The sequence below is a fragment of the Apteryx mantelli genome, chromosome 15, assembly GCF_036417845.1.
Source record: "Apteryx mantelli isolate bAptMan1 chromosome 15, bAptMan1.hap1, whole genome shotgun sequence".
Taxonomy (NCBI): domain Eukaryota; kingdom Metazoa; phylum Chordata; class Aves; order Apterygiformes; family Apterygidae; genus Apteryx; species Apteryx mantelli.
Window position 1 is genome coordinate 23,697,305 of NC_089992.1, and position 25,078 is coordinate 23,722,382.

General features: G+C 44.8%; 1 protein-coding gene across 2 annotated transcripts in view; it reads right to left on the reverse strand.

Annotated features, from left to right (window-relative positions):
* ARID3B (AT-rich interaction domain 3B) overlaps positions 1 to 25,078 on the reverse strand; it is a 41,863-nt gene that overhangs the window by 15,583 nt on the left and 1,202 nt on the right. The window contains exons 1-4 of one of the 2 annotated variants that reach the window (XM_067305598.1): positions 24,582 to 24,604; positions 21,709 to 22,376; positions 11,271 to 11,342; positions 9,673 to 9,745 (exon numbers count right to left, since the gene is read on the reverse strand). In XM_067305598.1, the coding sequence (XP_067161699.1) occupies positions 9,673 to 9,745; positions 11,271 to 11,342; positions 21,709 to 22,287 (724 nt within the window). In that variant the 5' untranslated portion in view covers positions 22,288 to 22,376; positions 24,582 to 24,604. Of the gene's footprint in view, positions 1 to 9,672; positions 9,746 to 11,270; positions 11,343 to 21,708; positions 22,377 to 24,581; positions 24,605 to 25,078 lie in introns of those variants that run through there. The other variant, XM_067305597.1, reaches the window with a different exon arrangement.

Here is a 25,078-nt window from a genome sequence, read left to right on the forward strand (position 1 = left end):
TTCACAGGCGGCTGCAAGGCTTGTCAGGGGCCATGATGGATTACTGTCATCTGGCAGCATCAGGATTAATGATCCGCGGGTCAGAGGGGAGAATTCCAGAGGGAAAGGTCAGCAGCCGGGGGCACAGCATAAGACTTGTTGCCTTTTGATGGCAGGCTCATTTTACTGTACTTTCAAGCTTGCCTCTCTCTATTCTGCCAGCGCACAGAAAAAACGCTGGATGTACCACGCTTAGAGTTGGAAGCCTTGCCCAACTCGGAGGAGAGGGCGAGGAAGATGACTGACTCCTCTCCTCATTGTTTTCTTGGTAAACGAGCAATTTTTCTTCCTCTTAGTGGAGCCCCAGCCACGCAAGGCTAGGCCACCGCTCCTTGAAGGAATCAGACACAAACAAAAGGGGCAAGGAGTCTGTCTCCGCTGGAGAGGGGTTGCTGCATAGCTGCTACGCATGGGGGACCTCAGGAAGGCAAGCTCTGGGACAGGTATACCCGCTGGCCCCTTCTGCTGTGCTAAGCACCAGGCAAAGGGAGCAGCAGACAGACTCCGGCTCCTGGAGACCCAAGGGTGGGAGAACATAGCCCCGGGGTAAGAGGCTGCTGACTCCAGAGAACCTACCACCCCCCTTTGCTAACTAGAAGGGCTACGAGGAGGACAAAAAGCCCCACTACAACATGAGGAGGAGGAGGAGGAGGAGGAGGAGGAGGAGAAATCACCCCGTAGCCCATGGGCTGGCGGCTTTCAGAAGGGAAAGACAGCTGTAAGTACAGTTCAGACTTCTGGGATAAAGAGTTTCCCTGGAGGGAGTCTGACTGTAGCTATAAACATATCTGTCCTTCAAGAGGAATAAGCAGCCCCTTCTGCCAAGCTGTTTCACCCCTTTCAAAAGCTTCTTCTGTTGCAAGGAGACATAATAGAAGTCTGAAGGGCTTACGTGGATAGGCATGAATGTCCCCTACACTGGAGAGGCAGATGGAGCAACTGTATGATTTTCACCCTTCAAGAGCTTTTTAAGAAGAGACTGAGGAAGATGGAAAACCCAGATAATCTTTAAATGACTATTTCTACATCTGTTGCCAATGAAACAATGTCTGAGACACAGGCGCTGGCTGAGCCATCAGGACATCCGGGCTCTGCTCCTTTCTGATGATAGCCACTGCTCACTGCTGGGGAACCTTCCCATCTGTTGAAACGGACCGACGCTTTGGGCTGAAGTCTTCCTCACCTACCTGAGCACACTGTCCACAGTGGTTTTTTTGTTTTGTTTTGTTTTGTTTTCCCCCTCTACTCTTCATCCTATCTTAGCCCAACTTGGAAATTACATCCTGGGTAGACTGGTGTTAAACAAAGAAAACTGCTAAGACTGCTCTTAATAGAATCATAGAAAATGAGTCCCCTCTCATTTTGCAGGGTTTTGCTTGGTTTTGAGTCCTCCGTGATGGAGATCCCCTGCCAAGAGCCTCTCTCTCCATGCCCACTGCAGGGAGTTCCCCAGCACGAAGCACTGTGAGCCAAGACTTGTCCTGCCTACAAGAGACAAAGAGCAGTTAATTATACCCAGCCTGGAGCTGTACTTTTTCAATCACTTTTTTTTTTTTCTTTTTTTCTTCTCTCTATCAAGTTTAGTTTCAGAAATGTCCAGTCCTAGGTAAGGAATAAAGGTGGTGAAACTCCCAAACATTTATTTTGCAGAGCAACATTCAGAGTGTAATAAATACCTCCACACCTTGGAGGTAGAGGTGAAGAGGCACAGAGGGACATTTTTAGCGACAACCTGTATAGATAAGGAAAAGGCTGCAGTTTCCAGCTTCCAACCTCCAGCAGGCTTGGGCAAAGGAAAGGAGAAGACAACACTAGACAGTCAGAAGCAGCAGGCTTTCCCCAGGAGACCATGGAAAGTCCAGAGTGATTTAAAAAAAATATGTTAAAAAAAGTATTTTTGAATCAAATCTTGAAGAGATCTTCATACTTCTTTGAAGGGAGAATATGGGAGTAATTGCTTGGTATGAATTATCTGCCCACACTCACAGTCTGAACAGAGGTAAAATTCAGTTCACCAGATAATCAACAATATAGGATACAAGCAAAACAACCTGAATCCTAAACTGTCTCAGCTCCCACTTTGCTAAAATTCCTCTCCAAGGACAAACCCTGGCTGGTTCCATGCAAAGTTGGCTATTCAGGCATTCCAGTTTTTGTATGTCATTTTGTTTTGAATCTGTCCTGAGGACTCATTCAGCGTTACAATAAAAAGCAATGGCAGGCAGAAGGGAAACGACCTCTCCCCACTTCCTCTCGGCCCATGCCACGGCTGATCTAATCTCTCCCTGTATTCCCAGCACTTCCACAGCGGGCATTCTCACCTCCCAATGGGAACGTCACCACCTGATCGGCAAGCCTGCAGACCATTAGACACTCCTATCAAAGCGGGAGCCAGGAGAGAGGGTAATTAATCACGCTCTATTTGACAGGAGGCCCCCTTCTTATCTGCACCCCTCGAAACACCATCGGTTTCTGCTTCCCTCCTCAATAAGTGAGCCTGACAGCAGCCCCTTATCAGATTTCAGCTGCTGAACCGGAGGCAGCCTAGCGGGCACCCACGCGGAGGCTCTCGCAGCGACCAGTGCCGTGGCGATATCAGCCGAGGCTCCAGCCGCATTAACCTTCCCGACCGGGGTGCACCTCCATGCCAGAAACCGAGATCCCATGGAGATTTGCTCTCTTACACCAAGCTCCAACTACAACCGCTTAGCAGCTACTGACACAGCTGGGTCCAATATATTCACTATTACAGATTTCTTCACCAGATGTTGAATGGCCATGTAGCTGGTGGTGGGGTTTCCACGCATATGACCTTTGAAGTGCACAGACAAACTCTTCTTCCCTAGCCAAAAATGAGGTACAAATACAGGAGGAATTGCAGAGAATCAGGGCCAGCTGGGGAAGATAAAGGTAGTTTGGGAGGGCTGCACAAAGCCAGGAAAAATTGGAGTCCTTCATGCCAAACAGTTCCACCTCTTCCATCCATCTGGATATCTACGGGGTCATCTCTTCACAGTGTTGAACTGTCTCTGTTGCTCGAGAGCAGCAGTTCATTAATCATCTGAAAAACATGCTGTCAAATTTAGGGGGGAGACCGAGACCATCCATAGCACAGAGGAAGTACTGATATAAGGAAGAGCTTTGGAAGAACAGGATTTGAAACAAATATCCAGTCTTTGAGATGCTGGAGAAATGTGTTACAACTTAACATCTCAATCTTCAAGGGATGGGAGAAAAAAAACCCTTTGACTCAATCACTCAGTTCTGCATCCCCAGGAAAGGGGGATTCAGAGATCTTCAACTGGCAATCATTAGAGCAGAGTATGCTGGCACCAGATTAACAAGCTACATAAAGATTCATGCAAGTGACAAGAGCCAAACAAACTCAGATTATTTTTGTGTCCTTTCCAATGCCAACTCAGCTCGTAACAAAACATTCAAGCTGCTCAAACATTTTTCATGCTGGCTAAATTTAAAACAAATCCTCTGTAGTCCAGAACCAAATAAATTCCTAATGCTGTTTTCCCATTAAGCACAACTGGAGCTTGTAATATGATTTTTCTGTTGAACTAAAGCAATATTCTCTCTAAAACCCCATTTTTCAGCTGGTTAAAACCCAGGCATATTAATTATTTGAGCTGAGAATTACCTGCACTAGAAGTTTTCCCAGAAAAGATTTTTTTAGGTCTTTCCGAAGGGACATTTTCAGGCTTTTTCTAAATTAGCCAAAAAGCCTCTGGTGTCTCCATGTTTGGAATGAACATTTTGAAATTTAAAAAGAAGGGGAGGAAATTTTCTTCTTATGAGAAGGGCCTGTTTTTTACTGCTTCTGTGTAAATTATCCCAAATTTGGCTAAGTTAACCCCCCACCCTCAAAATGTCAACCCACATACCAGGAGAAGACTTCTAGTCACCTGGCAGCTAAGCTCAATGAGCAAGACATTCCCTGCAAAGGTCCTCTGGGGGCTACAGAGACCCCCGCGCCGGGTACAGGGCTATCAACGCAATTATCCTCCGAGGAGCTGTATTCAAGTTGTTTGGAGATGCCAATTACAAGCACTGTACTTTGCACCTCTGTTTTTATCCTAGCATCATTTAAAAGTCTTAAAGTACCCAGGGTAAAGCATTCGCCGTCCCCTGCTCTGAAAGGCTCCAACCATTTGCAAAAGAATACAATAGAAATTAAACCAGAACACCAGTTCCCCCTAAAGCATAAGGAAAAGTCACTCCTACTAAAAATACAAAAACGTATCCTAAAATATTTCATTGATTCTTTAAACGAGGCACAAAAGTCAGAGGTTTAGCTATGTACAGATCCAAGGGTCTAATTTGGAAGAGAATTTTGCATGGTTATTTTGGACCATTCAAAACGGGCCTCTGCTGAGGAATCTTTCACACAGGAAATGCTGGAACTGGGTTTGGTGCAATGCACGGAGTGAGAATTTTCCATTGCACAACGTCTTCTGCTATTTAAGGAAACATTTGTTGTTGCTCAGTGTTAAGCAGGTAGAGCGAACAAAGGATGCTGAGAATTTATGTCTATTGATGTCTCATTTAGAGAGCTACATGGCTTAATTCAGATTAAAAATATCTCCAGATAATCAAAAGACGAAACCTGCAAAACTGAAGCAGTGGAAGAACGAAGAGTATTCCCTGAACAAACATTTCATAAACACCACTTCGCCTATAGATAAAAGAATCCACCAGTAAATGCTTTTGTCAATACCCTGGATTTGTTGTATTTCCACATCTAAAATGGGCAGACAGAGCATACAACAGCAGGAAAACATTAAAACCACACGGTCAGACTTACAAAGCCCCTTCTATGTATATACACATAAAAAAAACCCAGAATGGTCAAGCCATCTGGGAAAACCAAGGTCACGCAGAAACCTTGAACAAAATTAGTAGAGCTGTACAATCGGAGACATTTTACGAGGTCTTCACAAAGGCAGTGCTTCAAATGAACAAACCCGCTTCCCCTGAAAGGGAGCCCTTCCTAACACACCATAGCATGTAGTCAGATCTCTTCCTCATCAAATCTTTTCTCAAGAGGGATTTCTTGCACGAACCCTGCTGATCGTTCCAGAGGATGAAATTGTCCCACCAGTGCAGTGCTCTCCTGAGCAGCATGAGGGGAATAGAGTCAGCTCCATTACTGGTGGCTGCCTTAGCTTCAGTGAAGAAGAGTCATGCCACTAACTCACCGTCACTATCTAGAGGCAAAAAGCAGTCTAGCTATGCTATCTAGTACATCCTTCAGGGCCAATGCCTACATTTTTCTCCTGCTCATCATACCTATACCTTTGTTATCACACACAAAAAAAAAAAATAGATGGAGCTAAAATTTAGCTTCCAGTTATATTCACAGGGTAAGAAAGGCCTGAAAAGAAGTGGAAGATGTCACCATCTCCAATACTGAGTCTGGTCCAAGGAAAACAAACCTGCCCTTTTGGCTGCTCGGCATACAAGCTATCAAACCCTCTACGGTACAAAGCATAAACATTTCTCTTGGAGGGCTCTGGTGTAAGAAAAAAGACTTCAGAATCTCACCACAAAATATTTAATGTGCCAGTGCATCAAAGCCCAAAGAAAAAAGCATGAAAAGCTAATCTTGCTGTGAAAATGCACAGATTTGCAAAACATTTTATATCACATAATTTCTATAGCAAAATTGTTTCCAACAGTCTTGAGCATAAAAGATGGGGAAGGCAAGATTACCCTGAGTTATTATAAGGCATACAGAGTATTAATGCTCTAGCCTTGGCTCTTGAAAACGGTCTTTCCCAATTCACTTCAGATACGGAAGTGATGCAGAGGGACTAAGGGACACCTCTACGTATCTGGTGGAAGTTTGTCCGCTGGCACTCAACAATGACACGGATTTGCAGTCTCTGCTGGTGTGACAGCAGTGGCACAGGGAGATCAGCTCATGCCTCAGTGCTCAAAGGCACGAGAGCACTGGAAGGCACAGTACTGCTCCTGCCTGCAGCAATGCCAGTGGCAGGCAGACCAAGTCCAGCCTCCGTGCCGGTAACGCAGCTCTGCCCTGAGCAGTGCAGACCACCACAACAGTGCACTAGCAGCGGGGCCTTAAGTTTGTGCCATTAAAAACACACTGAACCACAAACTTGCCCATCATCTAAAGAGCGGCTCCCCACGCAGCAGGAGACTAATACAGCTTCTGAGAAGCCAGACCTCGAGACACTAAGACTCAACTTGTCATAAGACACTAAACAGCTGTAGAGAAGGAGGGAACCCACTGCTGAAGTTGGTCATCCCCACTCAGTTTGAAGATAACCTTCAATTTGAGACTGCAGAAGAGCTGAGAAAGGGGAAAGTGGAAAAGGCAATACAGCAACTTAATATCTTCCCCCTAGAGCTGCATCAGCAGGTTGGTCCTGTTGTTGGGTTGGTTTGAAGTTAGTCCTGCACCCTGACTGCTCTTATCGGCTGGTCTCCCATCCTCTCCCCATCTGCCCCTTCAATCACAGTCATGGTGGGACCCATTCACCTAAGCACATACAGGGAATAAAACATCCAACAAAGGAAGAGTTACAGCTTTCCTCTCATCTCCCTCTTCCATCATTATTGCCACTGAAGGGCCATTTTATCACTTGCAGCTGCGGTCATTCAGTGACAACCTGCTGTGCTCAGAGGCAGATGAGACCTGCACATTTGATCTGCATTAAGCCTGTTTCATGGGTTCACATTTCTAGGTACATTCCAAACAGCCAAATCTTTTCATCCCTCAAACTATTCGGTAGCTCCTGTGAAATCTGTCATTTATCTTTCGCATTAGGTTTTTAGGTTCAGTGTTAGTTAGCAATCTCACTGTGCGCTCCATCAGCGCCAAACAAGGGCCAGCACTTTTCTGGACTCTACTGGATGATGGCAAAAATCCCTGTTTTTACACCAGCAACATTTATTAGCAGAGCTGCTTTCCATTCCCTTCAGACATGAGGTGCAAATTAAGCCGCTCTTCACACATACAAGCTAAGGAACACAGCACTTTGCTCTCAGGTGCAATGAGGCCTCAGTTTTATCCATCTTTTGGAGACTCTTTCACAGAACAAGGCAGCTGTTCAGCCTTGCTTGTTTTCTGATGCTTGCCTGGCACAAAAAAAGTGAGGGGAGGGGAGGAAGAAATTTAAGTCTGAACAGTATCTTATAACTTTGCTGTATTTGTCCCCAGATTTTTGAACGTACCAGAATACTGGGGAAAGAAAAAAAGGGCAAGTCCACCTGCTCACTAGAAAAATATAGCCCTGCTGTAGACAGCAGTGAGGAGAACAGACATGGGAAGGAACTGAACAAGTTCAGCTTCTGCTAAACCAGGCGCTGAATCAAAAGATTCTTTTTTTTTTTTTTTTTTGCTAAGACATAACAGCTCAGATTATAGACAGAAGAGTGGAGTTGCCTCTCACAGTCCAATCCATGTTGTTCAGCTTTCACGTCAACTTGAAGAAGCTCAACTCCACAAAGTTCTTCCACCTATTTCTTTTGGGGGTGCCAAAAAATAGAACAAGCCCTCAACTGCCACGTGCCCTGCAGTCTCCCACAGGTGGTGGGACTCTTACATTTTGTTTTCCACCCTCTAGAAAACAAGGGAGTCTCCAGAAAACGAATACACTTGGAAATGCCCAGCTGACCAATAGCTAAACCTCCTACAGCAAGCAGCTGGTGACCAGCTCAGCCTCTGCACTGGGAATGCATCAATTATAAATAATTAAAAGGTAATAGGAAGGAGAAGCAGAAGCATTAAGCAGGTTTCTCTGGGTACCTGGAAGTTTCTACTGCTGTCAATCACACCCTTAGGATTATTGTTTTGTACGTCAGTCCTCCCAGCCCTCACGTTAACATGCGAGCTCAAGTTAATATTTGTAAGTAAACTAATTAAGTCTGGTTAAGCCTCTGCCCATAAAAGCCAAAAATCAGTGAAACCTGGTTCAAGTTTTTAACCGCCTTGGAAGCAGAACCGCACACTGCCAGACAGTGAAAATTTACAACGGTCGACTCTCAGCTCTAGCCATGCCAGGAAATGACAGGAATATGAACAGCAGCGACTGCAACAGCTGTATCTGCATCTCCTGCTTTGGACAGCCCTTCATCTACTTGTGATGTAGTCATTCACAGAAGGGGAGACATCCACAGATAATATTGAGGGGTCAAAACACCAACTGGAGGTGAGAGTCCAGTTCTAACCCGACGATCAGATTGAAGTGACTGAGATGTTGCATCATTATGCTTTATTAGATTTTCAGGGGCATGATCTTGCTGGTGACACTAAGAGGGCCCCCCTCCAAATACATACAACCCGTCTTGTTGGGTCCAGCATGCTCTCAGAGAATGTTATGCCATGAGGGAGCAAAGGGCCCTTGATATATCTGCTTTTCACAGTTGTCCTCAGAACTCAGCAGATTTTTATGGAAACAATGAAAAGGACCACAGTACAGTTTAGTACTTTTTGACAGAAGAATCTCATTGCTGGAAGAGTCTGATTGACCTGGCAAGTTGGGAGAGGTAAAAGAAAAGAGCACCACAAGAGATTTGCCAGAAGTGATCAGAGACAGATGACCAGTCACCTACAGAGATGCATGCACCAAGATCAGTACTAATAAACTATCATATAGAAATTCCCAATGGCAAAAATTCATATTTGGAACTCCTGGCAAACAGTCTGAGATTCAGCCCTGTCCCTTTACATGGAAGTGCCACATCTGTTCAGTACGTGTGCCACTGACACACATACTGATAGCCACTGGGCAGTTCAACCAGCAGAGGGTTTTAAATCATTGAGACAATTCAAAAAACCCCCACAAAAATAAGAGCTGACAGAGCTGATTCCAGCTTCAGAATATTTACGTTTTATATGATACTGCATATTTGTACATTTTTATCAAAAATACTTTGCAAGGAGGGAACTAAACTTTGTTATCTATGGGACAGAAAGAGGCTTTTGAGATATTCCAGCTGAGCTACTTCACACATACATCACCATCACTGTAATGAGAAGAAATATAAGTTGCTGGTACCATAAGGAGGAATGTGAGAACTTCTTCAAACTGTGTGCTCCTGCACTCAGTTACACAAAATTATACTAAACACAAAGCTGACATTCTGTGAATCAACAGGAAAACACATTTTTGTGTCTATTTTCCCAGTCCCCAGATTGTGTGCTCTTATTCCATGCAGATGGTCTGCAGGGGCATTCACACTCAGCTTCCACATGCCATTAAAATAGAACACGAGAAGACAAGCGATCGTGCCACCTGAACGGCTTATTCTGAAGTGGAGACCAGAAAATCCACATGGACACTCAGACTTGTGGCACAAATCCTTGGGGAACCACACTTCTTGGGGTCTGCAGCACACGGACAACTTCTGCAGTGGGTAGGAGCGAGCATAGAGAAACAGTGTCTATGATAATAAGTAAAAGGGCAGGAGAGTTCTTCCTTACTGAGCTCCTTATCTCCCAAGGCAATTACCACAAGTCTTACTGTTGCTCTCCCACCTAATCTGCAAGTTCAAGGGCTGGATTAATTCTTTCCAACTCAGGAGGAAGAATTCAGACTGTGGCAGGATCCCAGGGTCCAATTTTACCGTATCAAATTCATACGAAAGTTCACTCACCCCTCTTCTGCATAAAGATGAAGAGATCATCCAGGAACTCTTTCCGTTCAGGGTCACTATCCAGTTCATAGAGCTGGGGGGAAAAATAAAAATGAAGGTACAATCCACATCGAGACAGATGGAAGAAGCTAATATTGTTATTTTATTCTAAGGAGAGTCATCTGGTGTTTGTACTTGGGGGATGAAAGGCAGCCAGTAAAGAGGCAAAACAAAGATGGACTTCTGACCGCATCAGTGGGCAAGGCTGAAGCGATAGTCTAAGGACCCTCTTTAGGGTTTGTCTTGCTCTGCCTCTCAGTAACTTGTCCAGGTACAATACGGTTTGGCACTCTGAACGAAATAGGGCTCAAGCCTGCTGCAGAGCAGGGTTTGAAACCATTTGAGAGCAAAGGGGAGGGAAACTATTAAGCCAAGCTGACAGAAGTCAGAAAAGAAAGATGAAGCAACCAAAAGGTATGCAAGTGATTCAGGGCATGATTCAGGGCAGATCAGTGGTCCATACTTTGGGGCACCAGGGAGGTAAATGTCTCTTCAACTTCTCCGAGCCCTACTGTTCCCTCCTTCAGGGATTGTCACATAAGTGACAAACTCCAAGTCCCTTGAAGGAGGAGATGAAAGGATAGAGCTTTTCTGTGACAACTAATGCCTAATGGGAAAGGGTCCTCTAAAATAAGCCAGAAAGCAGCAACACAAATATGAAGAATCACCCTGGAACCAATTTGCTGCAGAAACCATTTTGTGAAAATGCTTCAAAAATCCAGCATTTTCAACAGTTTCACAGGCAGTTTATTCCAAAAAAGAGATACTGTATGCTAGCATTATCTGCTGATATTTCAGAAGGGGCAGGCATGAGAATATCATCTCTAACAACTAGCTCTTGAACAGAAAAACTAATTTTCACCTATCAAGAATCCTGTGAAGCCATAAAGTGACTGTTTGAAAGGGCTGAAGTCAGCCTCTCACTGAGATACAGGACGGTCTACAACAAGACAGAGGAAAAGGGCATAAATGTATCATTGGGATAAATGTATTTCAGCCTCTCTCAAGAGATGCAGCTAGCTACTTGGCACCCACCTAGTCCAAAAGAAGAGGGGCTTATTGGGTTCATTTCCTTAGTAGCGCTATACTTTCTTACACACTGAGCTCTGGGGAAGAAAATGCACCATGGTATTTGCAGAGCAATTAGCTACACCCTTTCAGAAAAGGCCAGCTTAGTTGAAAATAAATTCCTCCGGCTAATGTGACATATTGCTGCCACATTCAGACCTATTACCACAATGCTAACCAGTTTCAAGAGACGAAATCCTGTTCTGCTAGCCAAGGAAAGCATTGACCAAAATTTTAAATGTCATAATTATAGTGGTTATGAAGTCTTAGTGCAAGCCACATTCCAGGAATCAAAAGCAACAAAATAACCCAACTTTGCAGGTTTATAGCCAGAGGGCTGTGAGATACCTTCAGAGCAGCTTTCTCACACATTCCCTTGCTACAGAAGAATAGTGAGGGCTCAGCAGCCGCCCTCAGTCACAGATCAGTGAAGGAATACCCCTGAAGTCACCCCCCTGCCCCTTCCCCAAAACCCAAGTGACCAGGCTGACCTTGGCAAAGTCTCGTGAAATTTCTCTTCCTCGGCATCCATCACCTTCATCACTCCAGGTCACACTGCCATTCTAGGGGGAGAGAAAGAGAGAGATGAACGGGTGGAAGGACTGCATGGGGAAGGCTTGGGGGACAATTCCGGAAAGCTTGCAAATGTGTATTTATGGGCACAAACACACACAAAGGAAGACAGGTACTGGCTTAGACCAAAAAGACGAGAAAAAAAGAGGGACATTTGCATGTTATTTACCACATGCGCTCCTGGAATCTCGGACACTCGGCTCAAAATGAAAAATGGTGTTTGGTCTTCCAGGTGAATACTGAAGGTAAGGGAAGTTCTTCTGCTCTAAGATATTTCCCACAGAAATGTATACACAAAAAAGTTGTCTTACACCAGGGAAAAGAAACACTAATGGAAAATTCTCAGCACCTTTAACAGCCACCTTCTTCCTTCTGCTAAACGTAAGCATGCTAACACCCCTGCAGCAGGTGCTTTGCTGCAGTGAGGTTCAACACCTGAATAAAGGGGCACTACTGTTGCTCTCCACGTCCACCTTCTTGCCAAGAAGCCGCTGGTGTTTTTCATCCCAAAGGCCGCTGGTGATAGGGGCAGGTGTTATCCGTGTATGCCTGCTCACACGGGGCTGTCATTCCTTCCTGTTCCCCAGCTGACACAGAACTGTTCCCCTTCACTTTTGGAAATGTCCGTCTGCCCTCCCCTTACTTGTCCACAAAGCAAATCCAGAGTATGCCAAAGAGAAATAGGGAAATAAGGCAACCGGAACACTTCTTGCCAACCCAGCACCCCTAACTCCTGCAAGCTACTGAATCTGGATTTCCCGCACAGAAAGGTAAAGCTCAGCTTTGCTGGATTAGGATTTGTTTTGTTTCGGCATTGAAGGGACTGCACTAGTTAGGCCTATTCTGCTTGGTAAATCATCATCCCGAACTGATCGCCAGGACCGGACGCCGGCAAAATCAGCCTCTGGCTATCAGGCAGCACTGAGAACAGAAGGATGATCCTGGACCCCGTTCAGGCATCTTTAAACCACTAAGTTCATAGCGCTAAGGTACAGCCAGTGCTCCAGAGCCACTCACGCAGAGAGAGCAGCCCATTCCACCTGGCAAGGCGGCTCAGACCGTCCTCCGTCCCGAGCACAAACAGAAACGCACTGAAGACTAAAAGAGATTTCGGCATAAAAATACATGTTAATTAGAGAGGTGGTCCAATAACCGAAATCTTGGAGTCATCTGGTTGTGACAAATACATTGAATTACAAAGATGAATAGCTCTTGTCAAGGCCAGCCAAAGCTACATTTCCCCCTTTAAAAAACCCAGCAGTGAGCTGCCCTAATGCCTGCTGATTTAGTTTGAGCCAGTAATTCCTGCTGGAAAGTCAATTATCCAGTGAGTCCCATCAACTGAAAGATATTTAATGGGGGATTATTGCCACTTCTGTTATGTCAGCTGTTTATTACAGCAGATCAATTCCCAGTCCTCTCTAGGAAGAGATCTGAAGACCAGTTTTGTTCACAGGAGGATTCAATCTGGGTGTCCTTTGCTAGCAGAGATTAAAACACACAGGTTTTTTGCTAATTATGGTAACATCCAGCTGCTCCTAAAACCTCACTGATAAGGAGCCAGTTAGCTCAGATCAAACAACGTATGTGAATAATCAGAATAAAATACACAAGCCAGGCTCCTCAGAAGGCAACAATTATTTTGCATCCTCAACTTGATATTCTAAGGCAACAAGATTTTTAGAAGGCTGAGTCTTTTTTTTTTTTTTTTTGTGAAGTTTGTACTTAGTTATGAATTGAAGGGGCAAAACTGTCCATGGCATTAAAAAACTAAATTGGGTACTCCAAGAGGCAAAACACTTGCATTCATAAGGAACTTTGGTCACACTGAGAGCTTTATTCCGCTAGATGTGGAGACAGGGACAGGGAAGAGAAGGGACCTTAAACAAGGCAGCAATTCCCTATTGCCAGTGGGTTTGAACTTGATAAAAATTCAGGGAACAAAACTGTCCACAGGTTTGAAGACTCTTCAAAAGTTATTTTTCTTGTTTCCTCCAAAGAACTGTAATTAGAAATAAATCAGAGGATTGTTAAAGTTTGGTATGCCGAATAATAAGCAGAATGTATGTGCACTACTTTCCACATCTACATCTTGAGATGTTCAAGAGCGCAGAAGTAATGCTTCCCCCACATCTTACTAGGGAAAAGGAGATAAAAGCTAGCTGAACCCTTCATCACAGTGCTTCCCTCTACGTCCAAGGAGCCGGCAGAGATCAACATCACCTGGCATGACGAGAAATGATCTTAGCTGATAGAGACGGGGGTAGTATTAACGTTCCCTCTTGCGGTAGCTGGAAAGGTGGCCCCACAGTAAAGCCTTGAGGAGATAGATAAGGAGACCACACCTCACCCAGCTCTGGCGTAACTCTTCCGCAAGGCCGCTTTGAGACAATTCAGCTGCCTTCCCACCGACCCATTCCAGCGGCTCCGTACAGGCCATGATCTCCGGCAGACGAGGGCTAACACCTTCAGTCATTCCACCTGCCTCGAAAGCACATTGGGGACTGCGCCCAGTGAACCCCTGCAGCCACCAGGTTAAAAGCAGTTCTACCACAGCCTAGGCTCCTTTTAGGATAGGCTAGAAACGTCTTCAGGCCTCCCCACTGCAGGCCACCAGCGCTGCTTCTCGCTGCAGAGCCCCCACCCCACGCTGCACACTGGAGACATGAGGACAGAGAGCAATATTTTGGTTTTGATAGCAGAGTTCAGGAAGTCTCGGGCTAGCACAAAACGTCAGCTCAGCAGCCAGGGAATAAAGCCTTATTTATGCAGAGCGCAGGCACCGACAGACTCTTTCCCAGGCCTCGGCTTTGATCTTGACAGCCTGCCTATTCTGCACCCCAAAACCCCTGGGTCTGCGCCCAGACTGCAGGCAAAGCCACCAAATATTGGTGGCTGTTAGAACAGTCCTGCAACACGGCCCTAGATCTACAGCGGAAACAATCTCTGAAGTTCCAGCTGATCTCACGTAACAGTCACCCCCAGACTACTGCTAGCGATTCAAGCACAACTGAACAGCTACACGAGCGAGGAGCTTGCGGAGCTCCTCCGTGCAGGGTAAAAGGCATTTTACAGAGCAAGAGAGCTCAGAGGCAGCTTTGATATCAACCTTCCCTTCCTTTCCTCCTAGGAAAACAAAGTTACCCTACGCCGAGAAGCCCTGCTCTGTATGAACAGCAGGAACCTGAGAAATCAATATACCCTCCCAAGTCATTAAAAGACCTTTGTATAAGTCAGGCAATAGTAGCAGGAAGGAAAACACGCTGTTCAGAGAGGCAGGTCGTTCTCTGGGGAGAAACCCGCCTCTCCCTCCACCACTGCGCATCAAGGGAATTTACTGGTGTTAGACAAACAGCCGTTTCCACAGCTCTTGCATTACCCTGGCCAGAATTTAGCTGAAGTTTCTTACAGAAAAAGCCACCGGCAGAAACACTGTCTCAGCTTGATGCTCCGAAGCCGAGCATTAGTAGGAAGGCAGAGAATTTGGGAAGGGATTCCTGCGTTTGCAGGCCGCCTCCGGAGCCCGGGAGCCTCCCCGGGTGCTGCCGACACACCTCGGAAACCATCAAAGCGCTCCCGGGACTGCCCCTCCCGAGAGGCTCTGGGCCTGACTTTAGAAGCAATTATATCTGGAGCTATTTTAGGATTACTCCCTAACCACCTGGAATATCTTATTAGAGGAAAGCTCAGATGTCCAGAGCAATTTTGGTTTCCAATCCCACATTCAAAAGCCAGAGTTTAACCCTTTCGTCAAAAACAAAGTTTTCAAGCAGATGGAAGAGGGAATGGCACTTTCCTGCCCCTTCCAATTTGTTCTTTTCAGGACAAAACCTTACCAATGAACAGCCTAAACTCATGTCCATAGACAGTTGTCACTCAAATATTACCACCTCAAATGGCTGTCACTCCCAGAGACTCGAGAAAATAACTAGTTTTCCTAAGGATCAAAACATCTAAACAAAAGTGGAGTTTTAAGGCCACCAAAGAAACATCTCAGTGTTGCCTTTTCCCATTACGCTTGCACAGATCATGGCAACAGTAGATATGAACATGGTATTGGTAAGAAATTGGAAATAATAACTCCAGTCCCTTTTACGGGCTGTTTCCTTCTCCCCTACCCCAGTTTCATACAGCTGTTTGAGAGGAACTCTGCTAAAACCTGAGCAGTTTTAATCAGGCGACAAAGCTGTACTCAAATGACAAACACTAAACTGGAGAGAACCCGCTGAAGTTTTGATAAGTGAAAGAAAGGAGAACGACTTATGGCCTGAAATTCAAACTTGTTCTGCACCCACCTCTTCGCTGCAGGCCTGGAGTTTTGATAAAGGTTTCAGGCCGACGGAAACCTGCTGAAATCACCCACTAAGGCACTAGGCTAAACGTCGTGGTGAAAAAGCAAGCCCCTCCTCTACCCCATGGGTTAACTGAAAGCACCGAGTCAATGGAAAGGTACAGGGGCGGCAATTTCAGGATTATCACAGAATCCACCAAAATTCCTTTTGTGGGTAGAGTTAAGCCTTAGGAAGTGAAACAGATGCTATTATAAAGAAAACTGTTGTACTACAAAATGCTGATAAGATCAGGACTACTGCCCTGAGCTGCAAGTTCTCAGGCATGAAGAACCAAGTTATAATTACTGCGTACACGCTGCATGCTAAAACTTTGCTGAAATTGGAATAAACCCTTCCCACTCTTACTGCTAACAGAGCTCAAGTCAATACCTACCGCTTCAAAGATGGGTTCTGAAAACATTTTAGTGATTTCAGGAATAGCAGGGAGGAGGGGGGAGAAAAGCAAGAAAGAGAATGGACTGAAATTAGCAGATTAATTACCTGTTTTTACAACGTTTCTTTTATGTGCTCCCATAACCTAGTGACTGAAGCATGAACACAGTTCTTTGCAAAACAAGAATCCACCTACACGTCCTTAAGCAAGCGCAGGACTCTTCGTGAATGCCTCCTATTCACAAATACTCAAAGGAATTAACTAAAATACAAGTGACAAGAAGATTTGTTCAGTGCTGTATGGCTGTGGGAGGAGAAATTCTCACTGCCACATATGAGATGCTCAGATTTATCCTGAAGTGAGAATATATAAGAACACAACACATTCAAGCTCTTTCCACCTTCAGTCTTCACTGTTAGCTAGAATATCTGTAAATTGGCACTGAAGCAGACAAACTGCAACTACTCCTAAAGATAAATTTAGCACCTGAAACAAACCCAAAATAAGCCATATCTTGCCCAGGATATAAATGAGCAAAGAAACTGCTCCTTAGCTACATAACTCCAGATACAGCATGGTCACTGCAATATAACGTAGCCCTTATGAATCCTATGGAGTTACCTTGAGATGAAGATTTGGGGCAATTCTGTGATGTCTAATCTAAGCAGCTGCATTGGCTGCTGCCTTATCCCAGCAGGGCAGGGACATATGAGGGGTTGGAGTGCTCCTTCCTATTTACCAGCCAATTTGAGCGAGACTTAACTTTGTACACCTTTGAAGTCTCTCCACTCGTGTCAAACTTGGCTGACGTTATCTCCAAGGAACTCTTGGCTTGTTTGCAAAAGAGAGGAAAGAGACACCCGCATCCCCTTGGACATCACTACCTCATACGCTCACCTCTCTGAAGCCAGCCAAAGAACACTAAGTCTAGTACCACACGACCCAGAGGTGCTGAAGCTAGTAGGACACAAGTCCAAGGGATACTGTTTCTCCAGAGCATTTTGAATGGAGATGTCAGACTACTTCAAGGTTGGCTAAGGACAAACACGTTCTGTGCTAATTTATATGCACAGGTACATTTGCATTTTGGGCACATTAGCTACAAACACATACAAACCTCCAATTTTGTGTGTAGACACTGGAAGCTATGTAGATCTTCAGGCACCAGGTATGTGCATTTGCTTCCAAGATCCTTCTCTGCTCCCACCATTGATAACACATTTTAAGTTACAAATCACTACGAACTCCAAGTTAGTTGCTACAGCAGAAGCAGACTCCATAGGGATGAAGTCTTCATTTAACCAAACCTAAACTATGGATTTCAGGAGAAGCAGCAAATAGCAATTGAAGAAGTAAAATACCTTCTTATAGAAAATGGCTTTTACTAAACAAGAGGAAGAAACCAAATATTTCACACCAGCTGTTAGAGAAGAATTCTCTCATTATGTCAAAACAAGAAGGGGAAAAAAAACAAACAGTAAGTGACTTGCATTTGGAATTAAAAATCAAGCCATTGAATTGGGCCCTGGATATCCCATATAATTAGGAGGCAAAAAAAAATGCACTGTATGAAACAGGTTTTTTTTTGTTCCTGGGATCTTCACCCCCTCTGGATTAATGAGTATCTCCCGAGCAGTACCTTAATATGCACAACACTTGAGGCACATACTTAAGATTATGGAATCTCAACCACTCATTCCTAGACCCTAGAGCAAAAGCAAAGTAATTATTTTAAGCTGACCTACCTTAATAAACACTGTGACCTTTGTAAAAGTTTAGGTCAGGATTTTTAGAAGTCACTAGTGATTTCTAAGAAACTAACATGAGATATCCCTAAAAAACAGACCGTGCACCACTCTCTGAAAATCAGATACTTGCTTTATGGAGACTTACCTTGCTGTGTTTAAGGCGGCATTAAACATCAGCTGATGCCTGAAAACCTTGGCTTTATTCTTACATTCCACAAAGGAATGCAGGTACGAATGCGTGCGCTGTAATAACAGCTTTGCAAAATTACTCATGCTAGTACTGATCACCAGCCTCAGGTGGAAAAGGAATAGCTGAGAAAGCAGCACCAGAAAGACCCTGCCTGTGGTGCCGCCTTTGCTCTGCCCGGTAACCAAAGACATTGTCAAGCTATGTGAGAACCCACTAGATGACAACCCACACCCAACCATCTGCTAAAAGCAACATTTTCACCCGCGGAATTAAAAGCTCATTTTTCTTTGGTGCAGGACAGGCAGTCCACAACGCCCTTTCTAGCAGGGCTGCGGGAGCCCTCGCCTGTCGGAGCCGTGATGGATTTACACAAGGTTCGAGCCGTACAAGCAGCGAGTGAACGAGCTGAGCACCCCCCCCGCCCCAGCTCTTCTTTCGGGAGTGCAACTCCCCGACAAGCAACGACACTGCCTCGCTGTTTTGTGCTGACAGGATTCCCACCGCCCCTGTGTCATGAGCTGAGCCAGCTCTTTTGTCCGCCGGCTTGTTCTACAATTATTTACTCGGCTGTCCGGGACTGAATAGAACGGGGCTAGATCTCGGTGGTAGCTTTCACCTTTCAACCATCTTCCTATCACATACCTTCCAGGCAATCTTAACCTTACACTTTCAAGATACGTTTCCCCCCCCCAAGGATGCTACTTTTAGAAGAAAAATCCACCCTTGAAAGAAACAGAAGTGACTTTTTCTCCTCTTCTGCGAGCAACAGCCATCACGCATACCACAAATACTCCCAGATCAGATCTAGCTGGAAATGGCATATACCTACGGGTCATTAGCCTCCAGTCTCAACAGAAGCTAAAACAAAAATGACAAGTTCAAGAATCATTTGAGGAATTTACTGGAGAACATATGCACTTCTCCATCTGATCCAGGTTTTTCTACCAAAACAGACAAAACAAAACAAAACGCCCAGTACCTTTAAAGCATATATCTTAAATGGAAAAAATTCAGACAGTGCTTGCACATGGGCAGCGCGCTGCCATTTAGCTCACAGAATTATGTGGACAATCCACATTTGCATGCAATTTTTTGGGGCAGTCATGGCAGCTAACAGTTCTTGTCTGCCTGTCCACCTGCTTATTCCTACCTCCACGCAATCCCCCTGCTCACCATCTCTGATCTCGTATACTGCAGTTAAATTTTTACTCTCTGGTATGCAGACTCCACTGGTGAATGCAAACAAGCTGATCTGCAATATTTACCCTACTCAAGGTGAATATACTTCACCAGCATCATTAATATTTTGCACCTCAATGTTGCCTTTTGAGCATGCCAAAGCACCTGAATAACTTTGTTCAGCAGCGTGACTACGCACATAAGCCAGGCCTTGCTGGGCCAGACCAGCAGTCCATCCCACCCAGTACTCCACTGTCATCAGTAGCATCCGGGGACAGTAGTTAGGGAAAACATGTGAACCCGCCCACTTTCCGCCATCCATTTTCCCTTCATACTTTCCCACCATCTAGAGGTGTTGCATTGGGACTGTTAGAGCACATCCCTGATATTCCTTTAAAATCCATTTATGAATTTGGTATTCACAAATTTGTCTAATCCCTTTCTGAGCCTGCTGATACTGTCTGCCTACCGACAGTGAGACTCAGCAGCAAGAAGAGGTTATTTTGAATTTTGCCTCCAAGTCAATCTTTGTGCACCTTGGTTTCCAGAATAAATTGGCCTGAAATCAGACTAAGTTAAGCTGCAACCTTATTCCCCAAATACTTGAAGAATACTGCTGAAATGCAACAAAAGTGGGCCAAAGCAATTAGGTCAGCATTAGTGCACAGTGCATCAACCATAAAATAATTCTCTGGATAACATTTTTGATATTCCACATCCAAGATCAGATCTGGCATGTTTGCAGACATTTATCTTCCCAGAAGATGACAAACAGTCTAGGAATCAAGCCTATTAATTCAGTAAGTTTCACAGGACTCACAAGATAGGCAAGTATTGTAATGAAGCACAAGGACATGCTTGTTCACGCTGGAGCACTGGCCAAGCTAGAAATAAAAACAGCCAAAGACTTCATTTCTAAGTTTATGCTTTGGAAAGCAATCCCCTAACAACCAGAGTCCTGCCTGCTAGTCTACGCTCAGAGATTAGAAAGGGGAAGTTTTTTCTGTCGGTCACTATAATCCAGTAAATTCTGAAGCAATTTCTCCAGTGACTGTCACCTGACCAACGTACCCACCTCATTTCCCTACTACAGTTTGAGTAACTGCTCTTTCAAACCAAGCTGTCTTGAGAAACAAGCACAGAGAAGCACAGCAGCAACGGGCTGCCTGCTGAATCCCGTGCACCTGGCTTGCTTAGCCAGCATGCTTTACAGCACAAATGCCATCCACCTGGCAACCTGCAGAGATCCCTGCCACACGCATCAGCGTAGGAGCAAGAACTGACACCCGTTTGCAGGAGCTGCTGGGCAAGACCCTGCAGGAAGCATTAAACGGTACAGGAAAGGATACAGAGCTTGCTGAACTTTAAGAGTTCCTCCTCAAGGTGCTGCCCATGACAGCATAAAGCAGATTTTCTTACAAGTCCAACCAGCAGCTAGGGTTAATCTGCCCTAAGAGTGCTCATAGCAAACTTCCAAACATCTGTGCTTCACCAGCCACCAGTAAGCAGCTCCAGCCCTTTCACTTCGCAGGGTTTGCAAAGGGGTGGGGGGTGGTTGAACGTGTGCTTTTGTCTATATAAAGTTTCTTAGCTCAAAGAACTCTGCTGTCTGAAGCAAAACCTAACTCTGTTCACACTCAGGCTACTTTCTGTAGAATAGGACAGTTATATCCAATTTGCTCGCTTAAACCACGTAGTCCTTGGGCCCAGTTTCAATACACATAAAAATGCTGCAAGTGTCCTTAAAATCTGTCCAAGTTAGCTCTGTAACAAAGCAGCACACAAGTGTTATATTAACGGAAATACCCACTTATGCCAAAACACAATTGAGAGAAGAATTCTTCATCCTCTGGCATTTATCCACAAGCAGTGGTAATTCTTCATTCAGACCAAGCATTAATCTCCTACCATAACCAAACGATAGCAAGTTAGCTCCTTCGCTCCCACTCACAAAATATAAAACGGCTCTCCTTATTCACAGGATCAGGGGCAGAACATGTAGTTGTCTCTGCCCATCCCCAGAACACCAAAAAAATCAGAAATCCACCCAAAAGTCACCGCAGCCAGGGGGTCTTACACAAAGAGGTTATAGTTGTGGGTGAAATAACTTGAGCGAGATGTTAGCAGGCAAGTGTCTGCACCAAAAATAAATACAGTATCAGCCTGCCCCATTCTGAATGGCTCAGCAGCAGTGAGACAGAAGACAAATGAGCCCGAATCACAGTCCTCCTCCTCTTCACAAAGGCTGCTACAGATTGGGGCTGAAAGGTTTTTTTTCATCTGTTCTATCATTAGCTAGAAACCTGTACCAGTAAAGCAGCTGGAGTTCTTGTGAAATCTCCTTTTCTAAAAGGAGAACCTCAAAGAATGCACTGGGGAAGTATCGCCCCGCACATGCCCTTCCAAAGCACTCGCAGGCAGCCAGTGTTTAGAACAGGATACCGGGCTAAAGAAGTCCTCAGTCTGACTGAATATGGCCATTCTCACTTGGAAAGGAGCAACGTTAACACTGACCTGCTTGAGCTGCTCATCCAGTCTCCAGGTCTGACGCCCAGAAGGGGAACCAGAATGTGTTTGCTTAGTAGTGTCTTTACCCTGTTCTTCTTTCCCCTGTTGTCCCCGCTGGTGCCCTGAAGCTGGAAGAGGATTAGAGGTAGAAGCCACTCTTTGGTTGTGATGGGTAACTTTGGGAGCATGAAAATATTTCAGAGCAGTGCAGGCGTCTTTTGCAGTCACATCAGCGCCATCCTCAAGCTCTCCACCTTCCAAACCCCCTTCCTCTTCCTCCTCTTCTTCCTCCTCTTCCTCATCCTCCTCTTCCTCTTCTGGCTCTGAATTCATGCTGCTCTGATCAAAAGCTCGCGTAGCCCCAGCTGCAGGTGGGCCTCTGGCCAAAGGACCAACAGCAGAGCCGCCCGAAGCCCTGCCAGATGTGGCTGCCAGAACAGCCTGCTGTACTGCCAGCTGCTGAGTATAGAGCAGCTGGGCTTCTCTCATCTGCCTCTGCTGTCTCTCCCTGGAATCCATCTGCAGCGGAGCTTGCTGCTTCTGCTGCTGCTTCTGCAGCTGCTCGACCACAGCTTCCAGCTTCATCCCGCGGTTTGCATGGCTGGGAAAAGAGGGGGGCGTTTTTGACTTTATCTGGCAGGGTTCAAGCCCCGACCTTGGGAGATCGGCAGAATCTGAAAGATAGACAAATATTTGTCTGTATGAATATAAAAAGCTTTCATCTTTTCCCCAGGAAGAGGATAAATAGAGTGCAATGCCAATACTCTTTCCTGTGCAGGAGACCGTGAAACAATCAGCTTCATGTTTAACAGCCTCAGGCTCAAACTTGCATTCAATTTTCAGACTGTTTAATTGTATTTTCAAGCTGAACACATTTGCTATAACCTCAGTTTCATATATCCCAAAGACAGCATATGAAATGCCTTTGTCCACTGTCCCAGCCATTCAATTTTGACCAAAGCCTTCCACATTTACTAAATAATTACTTTTGAGATATTGGATTTAACATTAAGGTTCTGGTTCTTCTGAAAACACTACCTTACAAGGAGACACCCAGGATGATAGCCTTGACTATATTTCTATTAAAAAATGTACAAGAGTTTATCACATATCAGTTGTCACTGTAAGTTATTTTGTGGTTTCATTATTTAAGTTCTTCATACATCTTTCTTAAAACCACATTTCTAACTATTATTTTTCCCAAGGAAAGTGAGAGAAGAGTTAAAAAAAGATCACCCTAGCCTGAAATGGAGGACTAAGCGCTGAGCAACTTCTGTCTCTGATTCCAAGAGTTGCCAGTGGATCTCAGACGCTGGCTGTGGTCTCCCTTTGATTTTCCCAGCCAAGGGACCCTGAGAGCTTTACTAGCACTCCATTTTGACTTGCAGCAAACCCAGGCTGAGCCAGCACTAGACTCCTCTTGAGCAAAGACTAACCCAACTGACTGCAGTCAGACACACAGTTCAGATCTGCAACAATCCTAGAAAGATGACTATGCCTTTAATTCCCAAACATTAAAAATAGCATGTGTATTTTGGACTTTGTGTCACAAACTGGACTTGCTGACAAAGAAAGTCTTTCTCAGCTTCTGTTTTTTAATGCGAAAAGAAGCTTAAACAGATCTCACTTGCTGTCCTCAAGGTTCATTGATACCAAAATACAGTCAGTTTGGAGAAACAAAGGAAAGGCAAACTACAAACAAGCTAAGGAGCCTCCTTAGCCACCTCCCACCGCAGTGTTTACAATCAGCACTGTGTTATTCAAGCCAACCAAAACCAAGTACTTGAAAAAGACTATTTTGCTAACACAGGTTTTCAGAACAGATACATTTCTGTTCTAAAACAACAAATACCCTAACAAATCCCACCTTCAAAAGTGAAAGACAGCTTCCAGTATCCCCAGAGCAACTCAAAGGCTGCCTCTAACATATTAAAACAGTCTCTTCTACAAAGTGCCTGCCAAACTCAATGCCAAACAATGCCAAACTCATTTTTCCTTCTGCAAACTGTTTCCTGTGCTATCCAACTGCTCATCACCAAAATGAAAAGCCTCAGTGATATATTAGCATTTTTATCTAACAGACAGAGATATAGCTTTAGCTTGCAAACGCAACAATATAAAGTGGATTAGGGGTTTGAATGTCAGGAGCAATAATGCATTACCTGGCAGCTGAAAAGAGTCTTATACTTGTTTCTAAGGCACAGTACACCATCTGGCCTAGTTCCACACGCACATTTCCAGTACAAGTAACGAGGAACTGGAACGCGTATTGCAATAGTAACCATAAACCACGTTGGGCATTAGGGAACTTAGAGCACACATACGCAACTCCCACCACACACCTTATTGTGTATTGTTGCACCTGAAGCACGTTAAGGTGTCATCTATCACGCCTCGGGGATATTCAGCAGGGTGTGCGGTTAATACGTGCCTCAGGTACATTACAATAATAAATGACCTGATAGGCGGTTAACGTGTCAAGCAAACACACCTCGGGTGCAGTAACACCCTGGTATGCGGCCCCAGTGTATTTCCCAGAGTTCAGATACAATAACGCGTGACAGGTTATGGCAAGATTTATGCACGGCTCCTAAGCGTTCTGATTAGACCTGAACAAAAAGCTCGAGAGCCTCCAGAGAGATGAATTTTGGGTACAGCAAACACACCCTCAGCAAGTATCAATGTCGTTGTGAAAAGACAGTCAATTTTACAGAGAGTTTTAAGTCAATAAAGAAACGTATTTCTCACAAAAATTAAATACATCACAATAGCAGGTTAGAGCTTAAGAAAACAACTGCATCTGAACTAGTAAGACAACAGTAATAGACCACTTGAAGTTTTAACATCCATTTTACTCTTCAGCATGGATATTTGCTTACTTTTTGCATTTCAATCAACCAAGGCAGTGAAAGGATTCAGTTTAACTTTCAGGTCCTCATACACCAGCCTTTGTGTGAATTTTAATCCCTGGGAGAGTAGTTTAATTAAAAAGCCACTCGTTTGAATTTTTAACTAGTTCTATTTGCAGTATCATCATAGTTCAGAAAACTCGTTCCTTTGCTTGAATAGAGCTTGAGCAATAAGAATAAGTTCTTGCTATGTAAAAGACATTTCCAAATGTAAACAACCTGAAAGAGTTAAAGTGTACAATTAGAAGTCAAGGCAAGCCTTCTTTCCAGCCATGAGGAAGGGAGAGGTTTTAGAAAGTAGTAAACAACACTGTTAATGTCCTCTGTTCTCAGAAAGGCTTCTCAACACCCCGGCTGGTTTTCCCTGGGACCTTTAGTGCCCCCCAGCCACCACTTCGCATCCCCTCCTGCCCCCCAGCCCCTCTGACGTGGCCCCCAAGTTCCCCGAGAGTTCATGTCTCAAGGAA